Source organism: Nyctibius grandis, chromosome 12 (genome assembly GCF_013368605.1).
Source record: "Nyctibius grandis isolate bNycGra1 chromosome 12, bNycGra1.pri, whole genome shotgun sequence".
NCBI lineage: Eukaryota > Metazoa > Chordata > Aves > Nyctibiiformes > Nyctibiidae > Nyctibius > Nyctibius grandis.
In genome coordinates, this window is record NC_090669.1 from 3,682,935 (window position 1) to 3,705,548 (window position 22,614).

The 22,614-nt window shown below is 40.6% G+C and overlaps 2 protein-coding genes across 4 annotated transcripts; one reads left to right on the forward strand and one right to left on the reverse strand.

Annotated features, from left to right (window-relative positions):
* Nucleotides 1-2,049: 2,049 nt before the first annotated feature.
* On the reverse strand, nt 2,050-15,615 carry DNAAF1 (dynein axonemal assembly factor 1). 2 transcript variants are annotated; one of them, XM_068411493.1, is made up of 13 exons: nt 15,477-15,615; nt 14,970-15,192; nt 14,495-14,635; nt 13,888-14,023; nt 11,827-11,918; nt 10,743-10,964; nt 9,827-9,993; nt 9,448-9,569; nt 8,679-8,893; nt 7,234-7,494; nt 6,513-6,622; nt 3,730-3,798; nt 2,050-2,550 (listed from the first exon to the last, which is right to left on the reverse strand). In XM_068411493.1, the coding sequence occupies exons 2-13, from the start codon at nt 15,103-15,105 to the stop codon at nt 2,152-2,154; spliced, it is 2,070 nt and encodes a 689-aa protein (XP_068267594.1). In that variant the 5' UTR covers nt 15,106-15,192; nt 15,477-15,615; the 3' UTR covers nt 2,050-2,151. The 2 variants fall into 2 exon arrangements, with proteins under 2 accessions (XP_068267594.1, XP_068267595.1); XM_068411494.1 differs by lacking the exons at nt 14,495-14,635; nt 14,970-15,192; nt 15,477-15,615 and adding an exon at nt 15,248-15,303.
* Nucleotides 15,616-15,717: 102 nt separating this feature from the next.
* On the forward strand, nt 15,718-21,998 carry HSDL1 (hydroxysteroid dehydrogenase like 1). 2 transcript variants are annotated; one of them, XM_068411024.1, is made up of 5 exons: nt 15,718-15,792; nt 16,636-16,868; nt 17,498-17,943; nt 19,208-19,435; nt 20,371-21,998. In XM_068411024.1, exons 2-5 carry the CDS (start codon nt 16,649-16,651, stop codon nt 20,470-20,472), a joined length of 996 nt encoding a protein of 331 aa, XP_068267125.1. In that variant the 5' UTR covers nt 15,718-15,792; nt 16,636-16,648; the 3' UTR covers nt 20,473-21,998. The 2 variants fall into 2 exon arrangements, with proteins under 2 accessions (XP_068267125.1, XP_068267126.1); XM_068411025.1 differs by lacking the exon at nt 15,718-15,792 and adding an exon at nt 15,814-16,073.
* Nucleotides 21,999-22,614: the final 616 nt, after the last annotated feature.

A 22,614-nucleotide genomic window follows, 5' to 3' on the forward strand; every position in this document is an offset into this window, starting at 1 on the left:
GCAGACCTTATCCAGCTTTCTGTCAGAAAAGGGAAGCAGATAATTTTTAGGACCGAGCTCACAAATGTTGTTGGCAGCATTTGCAGCTTTCTAAAGAGAAGATTCCTGGGAAGATGCTTTCAGACAGGCCCTTGCTCATCCTCCTGCCCTGTTCTGGGGGCCAAGGATTTTACCAGCACGTTTTCACTCGTGGAAGGTGGAAAATGGCTGAAGTTTAAAGCAATCGTGTTGTCTTCCCTGGGGGCTTTTACGATTATTTTGCATTATGGTTAGGACCACCAGATGGCACCTAATCCCAGCTAATTGGAAATACATCTTTTCAACAAGCCCATGGTAATTTTTTTTTCTTTAAATGTGCACGTCTACAAGGCCTGTTCAATTCTATTTATTACAAATTATTAGAGATTTATAGAAATATGAAAAAAGACATCCAGTTAACTAGGGTATGGCTTAATGAAGTGAGGTCAGCTAAAGCCTAGCTTATTCCTGATGTTGAGATTGTTCGTTATATCATAAAAACGTCAGCCCTTGAAGATGAGGCCAGTGCTTTTATATTGTACTTAAACAGTGTACAGTTATTTTTTTTAACTGACTAGCACAGCCACGTCTGCGTTAGGAAAACAGAGCCGTTAATGCCTCAGCAGAATTGGCCCAGAGTTGTCCATCTCCCCCAACTCTTTTTTTGCGGTGTCGCAGAGGAAGCACTGCTCTCCAGCACTCTCCACTTCCTTGAATTTTGTTTTCTAGCTCAGAAGGGGGAGAAGGAAAAAAAAAAAAAAAAAAGAGGGAAGGGAAGAAGAGAGAACCCAGCTGAGGCATCACTGCTGTTTCACTTTGGCACAAGAGTACCACTGGGATGTAAGAGAGAAGCTAATGAAAGAATTCCTTTGGTCGGCTTTTTACACCAAAGCTGTCTTTCTGCCGCTACTGACTGGCTGTTTTTTTTCTGTTATATTCGAAAACTGGATCCTGAGACACAGCTCACAAGGACAAATGATGAAAACGGCAGATCTAAGTGTACGCTTCATCACAGGCTGCCCTAAAAGGTAAAACCACATTTTCCGTGCATGGGCACTGCATCTATTTTTGCATAAACAATCATAATGTCTATGAATATTACGAGCCATAAAATGTCCTGTTAAGAAGCAATCTCCATTTGTCGTTGAAGTCCATCCAGTATGCCATGTACTGGTAAGGAGATGATACAAGTTAAAATATACGTGGTTACAAGCAGAATCCTTATTTAGCTCAAATGACAGAAACATGTTACATTATGCACTGAAACTATGTATGTAATGAAACCCTAAGATATAAACATGTAACTAAGTAATTTCTAGAAGGATGCAAGGGGAAAAAAATGACGTAAGAGAGTGGAATTTAACCTTAAAACAGTAGTGCCCTCACTTTCACAGGTAGCGAACGCTGCCAGCTGCCCTGAAGAGCTCGGAGCCGAGGGACCTCCAGCAGATTTGGCGGTGGGAGCACAAGGCACTTGCCACCTGCGGGTTATAGAGGATTATGGGCTTTCTTCACGCTGACGTGACCAAAAGCGTGGCCCTGGAGGGTGGATGCTGGAGGCCGCAGCAGCCTCTGACTGACGGAAACACTAACTCCTGCCGTTGAAGGCAGTGGTATCACAGTAAGTACTATGTCAGTGTTAACTGATGGTCCCATTGCTGAGCTCTGCATTTTGAGAATAACCACATACCCTCAGCCAGGTACTGTGCCCCACATTTGGTCTGTTTTTTTTCAAAGTGATTAATCTAATCCACTCTCTCTGTCCTTGTCATCTTGTGCTTCCTGAGGACATCCTTCAGCCTTAGCCAGGCACTGTATTTCTCCATCACTGCCAGGCCCTGTTAAAAGCATGAAGGCAAAAGGCAAAAGAAACTCACTGGTGGTCTTTAACACTGGAAAAAGAAATGTAGAGCCCGTTTTTTTTAAACCATCTAAATAAAACTCAGCAGGAACTTCTGTGTAGAAAAAGAGAAGCCAACATTTTAATTCCTAATTTATTAGGATTCCCGCATAAATAAAAGGAAGAGGTGATTGTTAACTAACAGTGGATTGAAAATTTATTTTGTCAACAAGAGCTGCACAAATCCTTACTTTTAGGGTGTATGTGCCATCCATCTCTTTCTCTGCGATTAATTATGTCACTGTAATCTTACTTGGGCAAGTAACTGCAATTTTACCATCTTCTTCCCATGGGCTTGGGTCATCTGGTCGATTGCAGACTGGTGACAACAGCAGATTATCCTTGGGCTCAGTGATAACCTCTTGTATCAAGGGTTTCGAGAGGGTTGATTGTTTATCTTTGATCTCCAGATAGCTCTCTGAATTAGCAGGCTCTGTAAAGAAGCTTTTAATGAGGGGTCTTAAGTGCTCCTTTTCATGCTCTTTAGGTATCTTACACACATTTGAAAAAATTGCTGTTGGAACTTCTTCTCCTGTTGAATTCTCCAACATGTTTTTATTGTTTTCTTCCAATGCAGAATCGCTGTCATTTGTCGTTTCAGAAATTATTTCAATCTTTGGGTAATATTCCTGCTGTAAAGGTGGAAAATGTAATTGAAAATATATTACTCTAGATGTAAAAGCTAAAAGATGGGTGAATATCTCTTGGATTCACCTAACAGCTGTCAGCTTTGGTGTGCTGTTCTCCCAAAATGTACGGAACATGTGCTTCATACCCAGAGCTCTGCTTCTTTGTGAATGAATCTTGGGTTAACTCTCAGGCATTAGCAATGAACTGACCAAAACTATTAACAGTTCATAAAAAGATGACCCATTTCAGCAATTCAGCAATGTGTGGGCTCAGTTCTATTACTCTACCTCCAAACAGAAGGACCTGACTAATATCTTCATCCGACTTTGGTTAAGAACTGAACGCACTTCAAAGCGTGAGAGCTGCCAACATGTACTCCTTCAATAATCCTCTTTGTTCCCTTCCCTTTATCTTCTTTTAATTGGAGGCTTTGTTGCCCAAGACATTTTGCAAGACTGCCATGAGTCTGTGACCAAAAGAGCAAATCCATTCCATGCCTTACACTGACAGTAGGAAAAGTTTGAATTATCTTGGCGGGACTTGTACAAACATGTACTGTATCAGCCTCTGTCTCCAGCAAGGCAAGCATGAGTCAACATCAGCACGAGAATCAGAGCTGTGCCTTTCATCTTTGCTGTTTTCTTTTTCTTTTTGCTCTCCTGTTTCTGTTTATAGGCTCTTGCCTAGAAGATCAGGTTGAGCATAGCACAAGGCTAATGTGGGCATGAACTGCCTTGTATCTGATCAGCCTGCAGTGGAGCAGAGGAGTTGCAATCTCTCTGTGTTTTCAGTTGAAAAGCCTGATTTTATTCAGTAGCAGGCTATTTGTTCTATCTTTTCAGTCCTTTGCAGCATATTAATACTGCTAAAGTATATTTTAAGAGTAATCTTCATTAAAATACTACATGCTACTAAGAAATTAATCTTATTTAACTGTTGCATTACTTGATCTTAGTTTTTCATTCTCCTATATTTGCAACACAATAATATAAAAAATCAGATTAGAAAAATATTTACAAGTGGACAGAGAAGATCTGCTGAAACTTCTGTTTTAGTTTATAAAGGCATAACTGATTGCATCTCCCAAAACAGCATTTCACAACTTAGATTATCCTCATTTTGCAAAGCATTTGTAAATGTGTTTAGGGAAGCTTCATCACTGCAATTAATAAGAATCTTACCTTTTGAACAAAGATTTCCTCTTTTGGGGGAAATTCATTTACATCTATATCTTCTAAATCAGGCAGTTCCTGAGGAGAATCAGAAGATCATTAATCAGTGGGAAAAGCTACTGTAGCCAATAAAATATGACATCTCTGTCTCATTGAGAATCTTCTTCAGAGCAATGCTTTTCAGGGTAAGAGGCCACAGCCAGGAACACGGCACTGTCATCTTCTCCGAGATGACAGTTTTCTCTATTAAGCACATGTGGGAAAAGGAAAATTCATCTGTCTCTAGAAACAGCAGATGGGAAGGCAATAACCTTAATGTCAGACTGAATGCTATTTTCTACTATACGGTATGATTATGGAAAAGAAGAAGATAAAAAGATAAACAGCGAGGCATTAACAGGATTTTAAAAGCAAACGTGATTTATGTCTATTAGCTGTTTCTTATCTATTCAACGGACTTAATCTCAACTGCAGGTAAGAGGTAAGAGCCAAATTAAGATGTGTAGTCTACCTGAAACTGTTTATCAGTAAATGCTGTTAACCTAAATGCATCTAATAAAACAATGTTTTACTGTGAATGCCTCATAATTAAGGATATAGAACAGGAAACTTGCTGAGAACTGGTTTTCCTCAGATGGGTCCAATTATTTCAGCTTTCCATTAGAAAATATTATCTAAGACAACTGCAAAAATAGACGGTGGGCATAAAAATCACAGGTAGAAAGTAATACCTTTTTTGCCATTTTTTTTAGTGCAGGTCGATACTGGTAAAAGCATCTCCTTTTGTTTTCAGATGTTTTTAGAGCTTAATGATTTTGTAGCAAGCTGCTTGGCATGGTAGCATTAGGAACGTCTAATCTGTACTGTCTTGTGTATTGAAGACTATTAGAGAATTAAAATCAACAAAGGAAATTTCGGTTTCCTGATATGGTTGTAGCTAGTGCAGCGTGTCCTGAAGTCACACAGTTTCGTAAGAATAGCATTAGATGTGTACAAATTAAGATCTGAGACTAATGTTAGCAGGTGGAGTTGGATGTCAATAGGGAAGTGACATAGCTGTTAGTCTTGTTTCAATGAGCAGGGTGCATTTGCAGACCAAACCAAAATCGCTTACGAAAAGTTATCCTGGTTTAGGTACACAGAATGTAGTTCAACCACCACCAAGGCATGTGCAACAACAGGGGCTTGTTTCTGCTTGACAGAGGGATGTCATAACCACAGCATTACAAATCCTCCTCCACTCTTCTCCCTTACATTACTACTGAGACCATCTACTGACTCCAGGATATGAATAAAGATGACGGTGCTGCTCCAGAGCTTCTCACCACCGGAATCTTCACAGCCATTCCCTGCTATGTCAGCTAAGTCTCTGGAAAATCTGCAACGGCGTAAGTATTGGGGGTTGTTGTGAGAAACCCTTTCCATAACTAAACATCAGTTGGAGAACAATGTAGCATAGACCACTGAAATGTGTATTAGTATGTGATTTGGGTTTGGTTTTTCTTCTGTAGAATTAGAATAGTCACACTTTTTATGTGTCACAAGAAATTCCATGCATATATGCTGAAGAGTGCCTTTTATACTGCATTAAAGTTTATGCAAAGGAGCGTGCTATGGTGCCATATAACACCAAGGAAAAAACAAATGCTGAATCTATGAGATCTTCACGTTGTGGGTACCTACAGTATTGCTGTTTATTTAAAGCTTTGATTTCAGACCTGGCAAGATCTGCTTATAAAAATAATATTGTATATACTTGGAATTGCTGCCAGTTCTCTCCACTATCTTTGTTAAACCTGTTATTAAAAATAGCCAAGCAGGAGGATGCAGCAGTAAGCCCTCTACTGAAGCAGTGAGTTGAGCCCTTCGATAACAGGATGGAATTTTTTCCTGGGAAATTAAGAGCACAGGAAAGATATAGCAGACTTTTCTAAAACATTCCAGTAAGAATTTAGTTAACAGTGGCAGTAAAGGGATCAAAGAGTATATTAAGTGCTCTGGGAAATCATAATCTCAGAAGTTTGTTATCGCTAGTTACGTCATAATCTGACACTCAGTTTAGCAGCAGTGTCATAATTCAGACATATTGAATAGTTCTCCTTTGAAGTGAGATTGTATTTTTCAGCGGTATCCATGTCCTCCTCATGGTTAAATGGGGTTAAACATGTTTAAATGTTTGCATTGTCAGATAGAAATCTTAAATAATAGAAGACCGTATTACAAATGTCAATCGCTTACTACGTACCTGAATAATGCACATTCTGCTTTTCTTGGAAATATACCTAAAAGTTTTATTTTGAGAATTAATTTATAGTATCTAATACTGCTAGCTAACAGTTGCAGTATGTGGGTGGCTATTTCTTCCTTATGCTTTTTCTGCAACAGTTCACATTTTCAACTGCATATTTCATTTGAGTTTTGCCTAAGAGGACACATGTATCCACTAGATTCTTTTTTTGTGATTTCTGTTTTTTAAATGAGAGCCCTTGTTAACTTCTCCAGAGAAATCATGGAGACAGAAGGTCAGCTTCAGGTGATTTATGGCTAAAGCACAAAATAAACTTTGGAAGTGGTGGTAAATTCTTTATGCATGCCACACTGGAGAGAATGAATACCCCTACAACTTTACTTTTGGGTTTTTTTTTTTCTTTCTTTCCTTTTACTTTTCCTAATAGTAGACCTTTCTTAGAAACCTGGCCATATAGTTTTATTAGCTAGGATGTTACAAGAATAAATTTGGGTGCAGACAACACCCAAATCTGAACTTCCCAAAATATGAATCCAATACATACATCAAGATGAAGTTTCTCTGCTGTCTCCGGTTTGATTTGTTCCATTTCAGCATATTCATCCAGTTCAGGAAGCATGGCCTTTTCAGTAGTTGCCTTCTCTCTTGGTAAATCTAAAGAATAAACAATAGTCATTTGCAGGGAACTAACTGAATAAAAGACTTTCTATATTGGAACAGCAATCACCACGAAACCAGACTGCTGGGGACCTGACTACCACTGCAGAACTGACAGCTGAATCCCACGCTTTGTCTTTCCACCGTATTCTTGGTCTCCCTTATATTGTATAAATTAATATTTGCATTTTGCAATAACATATTCCACAAATCTACAAAAGCATTCTTCCATGTGTGAAGGCACAAAACCACCTCTAGAGTGATGTCCTGCTTTTGCTGGCAGACTGCACAGTTTGTGGGAGCAAGGGAAGCCTGCAAGCTCTCCTGTCCTGTTGCCAAACCTGGCACATATGAGAAGTGGAATTCCACCTTTATGTAGCAGAAGTTGCAGGTTGAGCCCTCGGAATTTTTTTTGTTTGTTGTATTTAAAGAACATTTTATCCAGTATTACTTGATTTTCAACTAGTCACTGTAGAAATCTAATGGGATGTTCTTATCTGTGAAGCAGTTGGTTTGAATCACGACAGAGGCAGTGCTACACTAAGATAGAGCTTGGCTCATCGTCTCTGCATCCTCAGTTTGGTTTGGTTCTTCGCTGTGTACATTACCGTCTGTTGTCTTATTGAAGTTTGAGTGTTCGTAAGAGTTTGATTCTTGTGCGTCCTCTTGAATTGTAGCAGGAGTATTTCCAGATGTGAAATCTGTGTTATCTCCCCTATTTGGTAGAGGTGTTATCACTTCATCATGAGCATCAAAACTTTCATTTCTAAATTTTTCAGTCTTCTCTTGAGTTTCTTCCTCTTCCGAAATATTTGAAGTCTCTGATGTATTAGAATTTCCATCACTACCATCTGAATTTGCAGGTGCTCCTACAGAAGAAACAAGTTCATTAAAACTGCTGAGTTAATCTACAATTACTCATTCTAAATATCCAAACTTCACTACAAGGTCTAATAGTTTGGCCTAAAATATGCATCAAAAGCTCCTACTTTGTTTGAGCAGCTATTTGTGGATCAGTAGTCCTCCCAAGACTGCAGCAATGCTCTGAGTTTTCCTGTCTCAACTGCCTGGCAAATACAGTTCCCCAGCAAAAAACTCATCTGGAGTAAACACTATAGTAAATAATTGTCTGGGATCTGTAGTTAACTTTGAAAAGACTCACAAGTGACTACATATTTAAATATATGCATGAGCATTTTGATGGATCAGTGACAAATGCTGAGTTTATCCTCTACCTGCTTGCAGAAAAAGTTTTACTTGTTAGTCAACCGTGTTTGATTTTGAAGCCTGTGAAACCCAAAACCGTATCAGATAGATAAACACTCCTCTGCACTGCAGTACTGCCTTCTTATTTGGCTTCAGTCCTGTTTGTCCTAAAACATGCACACTTCTCTAGAAACGTTAAGTTGAGACCTGTTACTGGTCATAAACATATGCCTCCTTGAATAATGTGACAGGAGAACTTGTAGCATGAAAAAGGGCAGTAAGTGAAGCAAACCATTAAAGTCCTTCCTCTTACTGCCTGTATTAGCACTGCTGTAGGCTCTAGGCTGAAGATCTTAGTGAACGCAGCAGTGGAGAGGTGCCTGGATGGGGACTGGTGAGGCAGCTGTCACTGGCTCTTACCAGAGCCCACATGCCTACTGAAGCCAGCCCTATTCTGCATCTTGGGGAAATATCGCTCTTGGGGTGTAATTGCCTGCCTCCACCCGTGAATGCCTGCTGGACCATTACTGCCCTGACTAGCACCTGGTTGCTCTGGTGAAGAGCACAACAGCTTGAAGTGCTGGGACAGAAAGTGGTTTGTTGGGGTTTTTTTTGCTTTATCAGCAGTGAGGAAGGTGATGATTGCTTATATTCGTTCTGGTTAATCTAAGATGCACCAAGATTAATGTATTAGTAGTATGTATAGAAGTATTTAGTATGGGAAAAGAAGATTCATAAACATATTCCAAAAATTGCATCAGCCTGCTTCTGGACATTTGGGAACTATTAATTTACTTTAAACATTCAAATTGAAGCACAGACATCTTCCAAAACAGTAGCCACAAACCTTCTAGGATGTCTGTTGCACCTCCATTGCCACATTTTGCCCTTGCATCTCTTTCTTCCATATACTTTTGTCTTTTCTTTTCCTCTGCGTTTCGTCTGATTGCTGCTAAAGCATCAATGCTATCTTGGATTTTTTTTCTTTCTCTGGTTTCCCATTTTTCCCTTTCTGCTTTCTCAGCTTCAAGACCTCCAACAGCCCAGGCTTCTGCACAGGCTCTAATGAAAACACAAAAGTTCACGCTAATATAGCTATAAAAGACCATTTTTATAATGAAAGAGAAATTTAAAATAGCTTGCAACAGCATAAAATAGCTGCAAGAGAAAAAAGCATACAACAATGACAATCCCTACGCAACAGGGATGCACCTCTATCTTATTTGTACATGGAACTGCAACAAAAGAAACAAAGATATCCAAATGCTGGTGATTACACCACCAGAGCTCTGCCAGGAGTGCTGATCTTGGCTCTGCTTTTCCAGACACCTGTTCGGTTTCTGTTGAAATCGGGATTTGCCTCTGGTCTGCAGACTTGGTGTAAAGCAATGCTGTTCAAGAGTTAATTCTCTTGTGAAAAAAATACATGGTTTTTTCTAGGTATGTTAGATGTAGAATTCCATAGTATAATACTCTTGTACTCAGTCACCCACCCTCAATAAATTATACCGGTCAGTCTTCCTTTCCTTCCGTGACAATATTGACAAAAAAATGGATGAATGATCACTAGCATTTGAGCTTTATTGCTGTGTAAAGAAGATGGCTCTCTTTCTTACCTGTCCTTTGGGAAAACTGGTCTGTCATCCAGATATGTTAGTACCTTTAGTCGAACAGTGAGTGTTTTTCTATAATTAGCAATTTTCTTTATCACTTGGTTTCCCATCAGATTGAGCACATGCTAGAAAAACAAGGGAAACAATTTTTAAAAGTTGAGTAGCAAAAAAATCCCAATCTGGATATGTACTTTCTCTATCATTTCAAAACCAAGAAGTGAATAAAACGTCCTGGGTGTTACAGGTAACCTACAAAATACAAACAATGTTTAATAATATTTCTTTTGGACCACAACCTATTGTGCAATGGACTGCTTGACAAAACCATTTAATGGGGTTCACCCACACACAGGATACAAACCCTCAGCTATATTCGGCTTACCAAATTCGGCATGGTCTCCAGAACAGTGATAATACTTGGATCACTTAGATTGTTGTGGGAAAGGTCAAGAACAGAAATACTTGGGCATTCTTGCAGGTGCTGTATGTCTTCCACTGTTTGTAACTTATTGTGAGCAATCTGCAGAGTGTGCAGGACTTTCAGGCAAGCTGTCAGACAAGAACAGTACAACGAGAGGCAAGGTAAGAGTCATTGCTTCGTGGAGGGTTTTCTGGAGCAAGTAGAAACTGCATTGTCAAAATAATTGTTTCTATTGAATTGTGGGGAGCTTTTTTCTACATTTGTTATTCTGCTATATGCACTTTTTGGCTAGGCCTCCAAAGCTGCTTTCTTCACCCTGGGAAAAATCGTTATTTGGTTTTAGGATGGTGATTGTTTTTAATTCATGTTTCAAACTAATCAGTTATACAAAAGCAAGTGTTTGTGTTTCAAATTACTCCCAATGTACACAAATAATAAGGTATTCTTTTTTATTTTCTGCTGAAAATGGAATAAATCCTTTAACAGACAGAAAAGATTTGGTAATCATGTCTTCAACTGCCAAAACACATCTTAACTGTAACTTAAACGGTGCAAACTGGATTGTCAGCCTGTCTGCAACACAGATAAGTACTGAGATGGTATTAAGCAGTGAGGAGAAACTACTTAATTGTCCTAGGTACCCACGTGAAAGGAATTACTATGTCTTTTCTGTCTTCTCATCTACTTAAATTACAAAATACATAGGTTTGACTCTTCAGTAGAAGCCTTGTGGACTTTGGTATGGGATATTGTGCTAAATTTTACCATGAAAAAAAAAACTCTGGAAACTAGTGCCACTAAAAATAGCTTAGCTTAGTCAAAGCTTAGGAATACGGGCTTGTTGTAGGTTAAAACATGTTGCACCAACAGTTCTTACAGAGATTCTCAATGGTCTTGACATAGTTGTTGCTGATATTGAGGGAATCCAGCTTTTGTAAGTGTTCAAGGTTTTCAATTTTGGTAATTAAATTGATTTGCAGGTAGAGGCAACGCAACTCCGTCAGAGCCTCCAAATTCTCGATTTTTGTTAAGACATTGCATTCCAGCCATAAACACTTCAATCCAGTATACTCTTCAAGATTCTCCAGGCGGTCAAATCCTGCAGAAAAAAAAGATGTTTCAAACTGAAATTGCATTGGCTGAAAACAAGTCTTTGGAAGAGTAAATTTCATCAAACCAGTGCTGCTGAAACAGCCTGTGAGCACACTTGTACACAAGTTGCTGCCAATATTTCCACTGAATTAATGGTACGCTACCTGGCCCATAAGGGCAAAAGCATATAGGTACCTGTTCTGGTCTATATCTCGTGCAGGCCTTTAGATGCTAAAATAATATGTATTGAGAAAAAAGCAAAAATAAGGCCAAATGTAGAAGGTAGATTTAGCATGTCCTATTTATAAACAATTCTTAGGCTAACCTGAACCAGCTAACCATATCATGCAAAAACCTGCTCCAAGATCACAAGAGGATGATCCACGTTCATTCTAGCAACTTCTTTTTCTTTCAGTAGTATTTGAGAACATGCAGCAAGACTTTACTGTCCATTTTCTTCCTGATCATTTTTATTTGGCAGTAAAAAAGTCCCCAAAGCTGGGAAACAGCTTCTCTATACAAACATATTTAAGAATAAATATATATATTTCCTTCTGAATGCAACCCAGACCAGTATTTTAAGACATTTCTCAGAGGCTACTAGGTTGGTTTTTTTTTGGGGGGGGGGGAAGCTTCCTTTGATTCCTATTGCTCCTTTGAATGACTCTACAAAGTGAATTAGGTCTATAATCAGTTCACTTTTCTACCTTCACATTGACTTATTTTGTTTCACAATTTCATTATTATATAAAATTATGTTTCTAATTTAAAAGAATTATTAGATACTTTACTTCAGTGAGCCATAAACTAGATTCCCTGCTAAAATGCTACATAGATAATAAATCTAAACAGTCACGTCCACGTCTTACCTTTATAATGCAAGTAAAGCGTATCATTTAAGTATGGGGTCCAGTATAATTTGTGCTGTTTACAAATGTCTCGCAGAATCTTTTTTGTCATTCTAAAATAATAATGGGAAGCAGAAGCAAAACAAAAAATGCATTTCAGTGCACATTCTGAAATCTCTGGGGTTTTAACAGATTTCAACGCAACACAATTAATAGTTCTTTTATGCAAGATAAATGGCTACAGCTTTCAAGACTATACTCAAAATAAAAAAGCAGTAGGTTTTTTAGAGTGGCTTTCCATTTCTACCTGTTTGAAGAGTGGCTCTTCTGCTAAAAAAAAAAGAGAGTACATAGGAAAGTGGGTAGGGATTGGTAGTTCCTGATCAGGGACTTTGCGAAGAGCGACAAGACACTGTCTTTGGAGGCAAGGTGTCCAGGGCTACAAAAAATTTAGTAACATTATAGACAAGAAACTTGGGAATCCATCAGGAAAACACCTAGCAAAAACATTCCAAAGCAGAAAATATTTATATGTTCCTGTTTATAAAGATTAGATTCGGTAAAATAAAATTCCAAAATAAAACTTCTCGTAGACATTCCTCAGTTAAAGACATATTGCAGAAGTACAATGTTAAATGGTCCAAAATTATTTTATACTTCTAAATTCCATATTAACAAATTGAACTTTGCATTTGTGTTCATAAGTATTTGTTAGGACTAAAGCTTGTAACAGATTTTCTTGGCAGAAAGATATTTTCAAAATAACAAAAGAACTTGAGCAAAGGCAGTGAAGTTAAACCTTTCATAATGAATTTGCTTTTAGATTTATTTACTTACTACACTAAAAATCTCAATATTGCTGAGGAACCAAACTAATACAGTCAACTAGTCAGTTGAGCTCCTGAGGCAATATAAAATACGATTGTCAGCCTGTAACTGCCCTGTAAGCCAAATGTGCCTGACATAAATCCCTGAAGGAATGAAAAATTTATAAACTTTGAGCAAAATCTTCAAATATGTACTGTTTTCTTGTATTGTCAGACCAGGTACTTTACTGTATGCTAGCTACTTGCAGTATATCCCATTGTTTTTCATTGTGCTATTAATAGTAGCTTTTAATCTAATTATTAGCATCCTCAGGCAATTTATAGGATCATAAAACGTGTTCCTTCAAAACACTAATTATCTTACGTGCAGTTATTGCTCTCTGCCATCATTCTTCATAAGAACTTTATTCTGAAGTGTGCCAGGCTGATTAGCCTGGGATAATGAAGTTTTCTATGTAAGTACAGTCCAATCTACCTCCTGATAACTCAGTGAGAGTCTTTTCCTTGACTTTAGAGGACTGAAAAATTGACTCTAATAGAAGAGCTATGTTAAAGTTAGCAGCAACATAAACAGGGAAGTTTCACCAATGTGTAAGCAGGTACAGGAACGGAGGGTAAATCTTCATTGTTCCTTATAGATCACTCCATAACTAGCCCACATGACCCCACTTTCAACAATGTTATTAAATAGTACCAAATATGGGGTTTCATTTTATTATTTCCTTACAATGTGCTTAATCAGCTATAACACAGGAATAATTTCATTTCACAACTATTGATGAACAGCCATTGCAGTGTATGCTGGTTTAGGCTGGACCAAAATTAGAGCCAGAGCTTACAAAGGAGATGTGTCTTATTGTTAACCATCTGAGGTACCTCTGGACTTCCCCTGCTAAAAACTATCTTGACAACTGTAATATTTACATTGTGATGAATTAATGTAATGCATTGTCGGAATTAATGCTGAGAAATCATCAAATCTACTGCCAAGTGATTCCCACAAGAGTTTGCAGTTTTCTCCAGATCCATTAAACAGACTACATCATGTAGGTAGAATGTAGTTTGCTACTGTGGCCATAACGAAAAAGCTGTACACTGGCTGGAAATATCACCGATTCCTGATTTATCGATTATTCTCAAATTCATCTTCAAAATTGTTCTCCTGAATTAAGATTAATGTGTAGAATAGCAAAACTCCCATTGACTTCAATGATGCCAAGATTTAAGTAAAAACCATCCACAAACAATGTATTACCTTACACAGCCCCTCTTTTCTTCTGTCTTTTGACTGAATGAGCTGGTTACCGATTTGTGATCACCATCTGATTTTTGTTCATTCTGTTGATCTGCTCTGGACATGCAGTTGATGGTTTTCTCTTGAGCTTTAACATCTTTGTAAGTAAGAAAGCAAGTTGCAGTTTAACAGCGTGAGTGGGGAAAAAGTGTCATGTTGGCAATGACTTTAGAGAAATATTGAAGAGCACTTGAATATGAATTTCCAGAAAAGAATTGTTCTAACCAAGATTTTTGCTGACATTTTTAGTGAAAGGAAACTTGACTTCTTTAGAAAGCCAAGTAGTAAAATAAGTAATAGCAAAATAAATTGTTGAAATTTGTGGGTTTGGTTTTTAACATCTGGAAGTCAGGTAGTACCCAGTAGTCTTAAGATTATAATAACATACAGTGACAAAGTACTGGCATCAATGTTCTTACAGTCTTAGACAGCTACTATATATTACATTTAATTAACAATAATATGAGTTTACCAAGACTGCTAACTTTGTATGTAAAGAGACTACACTGATGGCATATCTGAGTCATCTCAAGCACTGTTTGTTAGTCTATCTCTTCTACAAATTTACCCTTTTGCGCTCTTTGGAAGGTGTCTCCAGTGCTATACTCATTCAAGCTGTCTTTAGACTGCGTTTGATTCATTGCATTTTCAATATTGTTCTCTTCAGATTCTTGCTCTGCACCTTCTGGTTGCACTTGTAGTCCACACACTTAAAAAGAGACAGTGCAAAAAAGATGATTGTACCCGCTCATTTAAATATGATTGTAATTAAAACTGTTAGAGGTCAGGCTAGGTGTATGATTGCAACACAGGAAAAGGTATCTCTCCAGGTAGAAGAAAACTAAAGAAACAGGGGGGAAAAAAAAGCACAAGAAGATAGCAATTGAGTAAGCCTCAGTTATGGCAACAATTTCAGTGACTTCAGTGGGAGAAAGAATAAACTCATATTGCATCCAGATGAGTAATGATAGACTTGATTTCTAGGCTTTATGATTACTGAAGTTCCCTGAATTCACCTTTGCGAGCCAGCTGGAAGGGCTCACCTGTGTTGACAGAACTGCCTTCATTTTCTGTTTGGGTGGCTGTGTTACTGGGGTCATTCACAGACTCTCCTGACACCTCTTGCGCAGAAACCTCACCTCCAAGGCCCTTGTCCGAGTCCCCGTTTTGTGATTGCATTTTAAGATATGTGATTTAGGTCAGCCAAGCTGGTATTTGACTTACAATCCAACTTCCAGACAAAATGTGTAAAGGCTTCAGTAGAACCTGTTAAACCAGATAAAAAGATCATATGAGTAAATTATCAAGCTTGCATGATAACCTGGGTCAAGTCACGATGGAAGTACCAAAAGGCACGGCCTGCTCTGGTGAACGCCTGCGAGCCAGGTGGGCTCCCGGCGAGGGGAGTTTTAGCCTCCTCACAAGGAGTACGGACGCTGGTAGGTTTCAGCCCTGCTCTCCTCGCTGCTGGAGCCCGGGAGCTCTCTGGACGAGACCGGTGGCCTAGAGCACAATGCTGCGTCTCTCGTTAAACCGCCAGCTCCCTTTACCTGACCCGGGCCCCGGCTCACGCGGTTGACGGCCCCTTCTGGCTTCGCCGCGGTACCTCCAAGGCAGCAGGAGAGTAAACCGCGAGGGACGGGACGGGGCGGCCCCGACCGCGACGCCGCTCCCGCCGAGGCGCCGGCCGCCGCGCTCCCCGCCCCAGCCGCCCCAACGGCCGTTGTCGCCATGGCGACGCCGGACGCAGGCCCACAAGGCCCCGCGGCCGCTCCCGGCGGCCCCGCGGAGCGGCGCAGGAGGCGGCGCGCGAGGGGAGCGCGGCGGTACCGGAGGGCCCGGCCTGGCCCGGCCCCGCGGCCGCGGGTGCGACGCTCCGGGCGGGTAGCAGCCCCTCGGGGCGCCGGCTCTGCGCGGGGTTCTGGGGGGGTTGGTTTCCCTCTGTTCTGCCCCGGGCAGGGTCCGGCGGGGCCGGGGCCGAGCGAGGGGCCGAGGTGCCGAGCCAGGCCCGCTTGTCGCTGGGGTCGTCGGCAAAGGCGCGCCGGGAGCCCGTTATCCCCCCCGGGAGGGGTGAGGCCTGCGGCCCGAAGCGCCCGGTCGGGCAGGGCGAGGGCAGGGCGGTGTGTAATGCCCTGAGGCAGGTGGCGGTAAGCTGCCGGCTCCGGCTGTGGATCGGGTGCTGCCGGGGAGGCGGCGGCTCGGTTTTGTGCTTGTTTTAAAAAAATATTCGCTAGTAAAAACCTTGTGAGGCACAGCAAGCTTTGTGCTGCAAGCCGGTGTGCGGTGTGACATTAACCCGTGGCTCAAGGATTTTTAAACCATAATCTCTGTTTCTCGTGTGCTCAGCTCTCTCCTTCTGGTCGCCTTTGCCTCTTTTGTAGGTGGATCTTAATCTTCCAAAATTAGTTTTTACGTGTTGAGCTTCCCCGATCTGCTTGAATTGTTTTATTTACAGTATCATTGATCGGTGTCATTGCAGTGTAACTGAGTAGCAGCTAAATCCTTGATCAAGGGCTAAACAGTAGCTAAACCAGTGAGGACAATGGCAGGTGATACCCAAATTTTAGCAAGCTGACTCGTGGCTTTTCTGCATCAAAATGGTGCTCAGACTGTAACGTGCTGAATCTCAAAGGTTGTCCATTCAGTCTGAAAAGTTTACGTGGCCCAAGAAGCAGTTGTAATTGCCCATGTCTCTTATTTTTTTTCCAGGCTTGTGATCATCATGGCTGCAGTGGATCGTTTCTGCCTCTTGTACAGAGAGATCAGTCGTTCCTGCAACTCTTACGTGGAGGCCCTGGCTATAGTCGGAGCTTGGTATGCAGTCAGGAAGTGTGTCTCGCTTGCGTTTGACACTTACAGCGTGTTTAGGTTGCATTTAATGCCAAAGCTGGCCGGTGAGATTGACCTTGTCAAGCAGTATGGAAAATGGGCCGTGGTCACTGGTAAGAGACTGAGCAGTATATTTGCTTATGTTTGTATAACACACTGTGCCGGTATTGTAAAACGTGCTAGCTTGTATTGCTGGGTGAGATTTGTGTCACGAGCTGGGGCTTGTGTTATCTCAGGTTGCAAGTTAATCTGCTTGAGCAGTGACAGTCATTCAGTGCCTTACTAAATTCAGTTCTGCAGGAGATGGGCAAGCTCAGTGGGGTGACTGACTTCTGGGAAAGAATCACGGAGCAATTTTCTTCTAAAAAATGCAAGGTACACCCCAAACATATCCAAGCATAGACAGAGATGCAGACAAGATCCTTTTTTTTTGCTATGGGCTTTTCATGTGTGCTCAAGTTCTTCAACAAGATTTAAGTCACGTACCTCTGACACCCTCACCTTTCATTAAGGTTCTACTCTAAGATCTCTGTTGTTGTCATAGAAAATATAAAACTTGTATGGGGGAATTGCAGAAGATTGATACTGACAACGTTGTCTTTAATAACGTGGCTTTGAGATCAGCATATGCAGTGCTACGTGATCTTCAGGGAAGGGAATAAAGCTGTAATTGAAAAAACTGTCAAAATAGAAGGCTGGGGCTGCTCTGATTTTCACCTTGGTTTTTTATTTTCTATTGCAGGTAGCACAGATGGTATCGGGAAGGCATATGCTGAAGAACTGGCAAAGCGTGGTGTCAACATCATCTTAATCAGCCGAAACAAAGAGAAGCTGAAGGCTGTATCTAGAAGCATATCTGAAACCTATAAAGTGGAAACAGATTTCATAGTAGCTGACTTCAGCAAGGGGCGTGAGCCTTACCCAGCCATTAAGGAGGCTCTGAAAGACAGAGAAATTGGGATTTTGGTGAATAGTGTAGGAATATTTTATCCCTACCCGGACTATTTTACCAACCTGTCTGAGGATATGCTGTGGGACATGATCAACGTAAATATTGCTTCTGCTAACATGATGATACATATTGTCCTGCCAGGCATGGTAGAGAAGAAGAAAGGGGCAATTGTGAATGTTTCTTCTGCATCCTGTTGTCAGCCAACACCAATGTTGACGATGTACGGAGCCTCTAAAGTAAGTTGGGGTATGATGTTTAGTGGTGTGCACCGACAAGTAGATGCATCATAGGTTGGTTGGTTGTAAACACATTCAGCAAGGATATCAAAATGAAAGTTTTCTAGGGATTTGTTCAAATATTAGAGGTGAATGTTACGTGTATTATGCAGTAAACTCTTTATTCTCACCAATACTGGGCTTTGAACCAAAGTCCATGCTATTTGGATTACGTGTGAACTGTGGCATAACAGTAGTTCTAGGAGAACTGTTATCTTCCTCAGAGGAATGATGCGCAAAGTAAAGTGGCTGTTCTGTGACCCATTGAAAGGGTCAGGAATTTCATATATCCTTCAGCTGAACTGTGCAGACATATCTCAAGCTACTTACACACTAGTGTTTGGTAGCAAGAGGGGCTATGCTGGTGCGTAAGCCACCACTGTGACAAGGGCTGTGGCCAGATGAAGCCACTGCTTCACCTAACACCAAGGGGCAGAAGGCTTCTTACACATTGTCTGTACCGTATTTGGGGAGAAGTGAAAAGAACTTTCACCCCCATAATTATTCTTCCTGAGGAGATCCAGTCAATAATGAATAGGATGGGGCAGCTGGGTGATGCTGGAAGTATGAATATATGTGGGGATGTGGATTTACGCTGGACGACTTGCTGCTGAATCCACAAAAGCAACTGAGATTGTAGAAGGATCCTGTCTCGATCTGGTGTCTAAACACAAGCGGTTATTGCTCCCAGCTGCCGATGACTGCCCTCTGCTGTAGCCTAACCCCTGTGCAGCCTTACTCCTGGGGTAGCTCTTGGGAGTACTTCCTTTTGCCTGAAGCAAAACCAGCTCTTATTACCCCAAGGTATAAAACTCCTTGCAGATTTTCTTCAGTGTGGAAACTGGCTTAAGATTCCTGTTTCTGTTGCAGAATATTTCCCCCCTTGGTTATGCTAAGTGTATGTAGAACTGCACTCTGAACTAAAACAATTAAAACACCTGAATGAAAAAGAACAAAACCAAGTGTACCCAAGTTTCTTCCCTTTAGCTGTCATCATTAATCCAAATCCTAGATCAGCAATCCAGTTTAAAGCCTGGCCTCTGTGCATTTACATTGGCACAGGAGTGGGAACAAGCTGCTGTAGCATCCTAAGCCTCTTTGTGCATTAGCAGTGTAAGGTGTTTGAAGTGGTTGGTGCCACATTTAATTTTAATAAAACTCTGACCTGAGACTTGATTATTTTAAAAAAAAAAAAAAAAAAATGATGTCTCTTTTGTCTTTCTAGACCTACTTGGACTATTTCAGTAGAGCACTACATTATGAGTATGCCTCAAAAGGAATTTTTGTTCAGAGTTTAACTCCATCCGTAATTGCTACAAAAAAGGTAGCGTGCGGCAGCGCTACATCAAAGAGATCTTTCTTTTTTCCTTCTGCTGAAGAATATGCAAGTCATGCTATTTCTACTCTTGGGTTATCCACAAGGACTGCTGGTTACTGGAAGCATGCAATAAAGGTAACAGAATTCATTAAACTATTTCGTGTTTGTCAATAGAAGTAAATAAGCTGTTTACTTTGTTAGGAGCCCGAATGAAAACTATGCCCGTATTCTGAAAAAGTACCATATATATTGTAGGACTTAAAGGCGTTGTGTCATATTTTCTCACTGATTCTGCAGTAGAAAATTATGCTCGGTCATGCTTGCTTTCAGAATTAGAGTGTGAATCCAATTCCCACTTGAAGTGTGCAGCAAAAATGGGAAAGAGACAACTTTTTATTCAAAAGCACAGAGTATCTCATTTCACTTGGGGTGTTGCTGACTGGGCAAGCATTTCACTGTCTTCTATGAACAGAAGTAGCTTTTTACAATCTTAATTTATTGAGCGTATTTCTACTTTGGGGAAGAGTGGGTAGGGAGGACGGAATAATAGCAGAAAAAAAAGCCCACATTTTTATCCTAAGCTACCTGGAAGCAGGTCCTCTGTACGTTAGGTTTTCATTTTGGGGGGCAGACTGTGGGCTTCAAAGTGATTTTATGAGCATTGGTCACATCTCATGTGTCCTGCCTCATGGCTTTCTATAGCATTAGGTCAAGTAGAAGGAACTGAAGAAGTGGGGATTAGTCCAAAAGGAATAAAGAGATGGGAAGGAGTCTGTCAAGAAGTGGCAATTAAAGGAGGTGGACAGTATCACTGTTGCGTACTTGAACAAACCACTTTAGGATTTTTTTGCAGAACCTAACTGTTCAGCTGTGTGCGCTACTTCCAAAATGGCTAAATATATTTACTTCCGGGGGTTGAATTTAAGGCTTAGTTGCTGATGTTCAAGCAGGTTTTTCCTTGCTTTACTGGTAATTTGAGAAACTGTTTGTTTACTTCAATGGAATATATCGTAATCTGTCCCTTGCTTGTTTCTTTTTCTCTTCTCCCATCTCCCGGTGCCTCTCCACAGTTCACAGTGGGTGAACGCCTACCTGAATGGATCTGGGTGTGGCTTGCACAGTACTTTTGCAGAATTGTACGCAAGGAAGCTTTAACATGCAAAGTGAAATAGGAATATCCAGATGTCCTGCATAATGAGTACTATATTCTGATCAGAGTGCTGCAAAAATGTCTAGTGAACCTTGCTGGACTTACTGTAACTTACCCATACCTTGCTAAACAAGCTATGTGAAACCTAGACATCAGAAGTCCGGATCGTCTTTGTATCCTTGTATTAAATAGCTCCTCTGCTGCTTTCCTCCACAACAAAGAGCTGATCTTGTTGAGGTTCGTCTCTGTTCACTTTCTTTTCAAGGTAATTGGGTAGGAGCAGGTATAGTTTTAATTCTGACAGTAAATTACTGTCTCTTGCATAGTAGTACATGTCATCTTGTAAAGATGACAGAATTTGAGAATTCTCCAAATCCATCAGATATGGGCCCCCAAAAAATCATGATGTTCAAAAAGACAATCCCAGTCAACTGTATTAAGTTTCTTTATTACGTAGTTTTGTGTAACTTTTCTGGTCTTCTAACAGCAGGTGTTTGTATGTTTTAAGTGCAAATGTCGTTGCTTTTGAATCACAGAATGATGTTATTTAAGGAACTTCTCAAAATGAAGGTGTATGGTAAGGTAATATTGACTTGTAGGTTGTTTAAATGACTGAAAAGGTCTTATAGAGCTGTAAAGGCATTTGGAGATAAGCTTGTTTGATTTGTTATTCCAAGTGTGAGTGATCTTGATAATACTTTAAATATTCCTTCAGCAATCTGAAATATGGCTGGAGAATGGAATAAAGAATGTAAAAACACATTAGCTAAAGAAAAATAATGAATAATTAATGTTTTGATTTAAAAATACTGATTGGTTTCCCAAGATGATAAAAAACCTTACTGAAGTTTTGATGATGTATGATTTTGATGCTTTTGTTTCTATAAGTAAGTATGTTTATGCATATGTACTTACTACAATTCATCTGGTATCATACACGGTTCATATTTGTTGCAGGCTCTACATCTGAGCGTCAGGAAAGCTGTCCTTTCTGTGTACGCATAATTGCTACATGAAAGAGGGACACGGCTTAGGAAGAATGTTCTAAATCGTTTTGTTTTATATTATCAGGGGCTTGTTAGTACTGCTTCTGTGATGTTATACTGAAATATCAAACCCATGAAATAACTATGCAGTATCTTATAAACAGCAGCATGACTCAAGGACCATCCTCCCCTCATTTGCGCGAGCATTTGTTGCTTGAACATTACGGTGCTGTATTTCCTGATGGTGACACGGGGAGGTCAGGCACTAGCTTGCTCCCTGAAATCGCTGCTGGAGGACATACACCAGTTGCACTGTGTTGCTGAATAGTGCAATCGTGATTACGAAGTGGTTATCTCGCTCCTCTACAGTAGCTCTGGACTGGTGATGTTAGGACCTGGAGTTCCAACAGTGCTGTCCCCCATGAAGCTTTTATGAGTAGGTTTTGTAGAGGATAATTTAGTACTTATCCCCATCCAGAACTGGGTATGAATCTGTTTGTAAATAACTTAATTCTACATTGTATCATGTGAAATCTTGATTACAGCTCTTTAAGCATCTGGATTTTTTTGAGTTTTTTTCGTATGATGAAAATACTGCTAGCTTTCATGATAGTGTTCTGTTGAGTTACCCAGTAGGAAGGAAGATGCTGTTTGAATTACTGTCCAGAGTGAAATTCAGGCTGTGATTTCTGTAATGAAGGAGCCCCCTCCCTTGACACTTTGTTGCTGCTCTGTTGCTGCAGCCCTCTGTTCTCAGTCCGTGTGGGAAGGAGGAGGCAGAGGGGGAGCAGTCGGGGGGGGGGATATCGGGGCAGAGACTCGTCTGCCGATCATCTCTTCAGCGCGCCCTGAAAGCTGTTGCTTAAACCGTGCAGTATAAAAGTATGTATTAGGTGTTGCTAATAATGATTTATGCTTGTTTGCAAATAGGATTTAAATGAGGCTGGGTGGAAAAAATGCATTTATTTTTAGCAAGGGCTTAACGGAAGCTTGAGGCAATGTGAGGCTGTAGAACATTTCTACGCCCGGCTCTCCCTCACGCTCACCGGGCTGTGCCTGCCCGTCCCCGCCGGTAACATCCGCATCTCACGTTTTCCCGGCAGGAGTTAGACCCCACTGAGCCACATCGGAGCCATGAGATTCTCAAACACGCTCGTTCGAGGGCGGCGGCTGCGCGC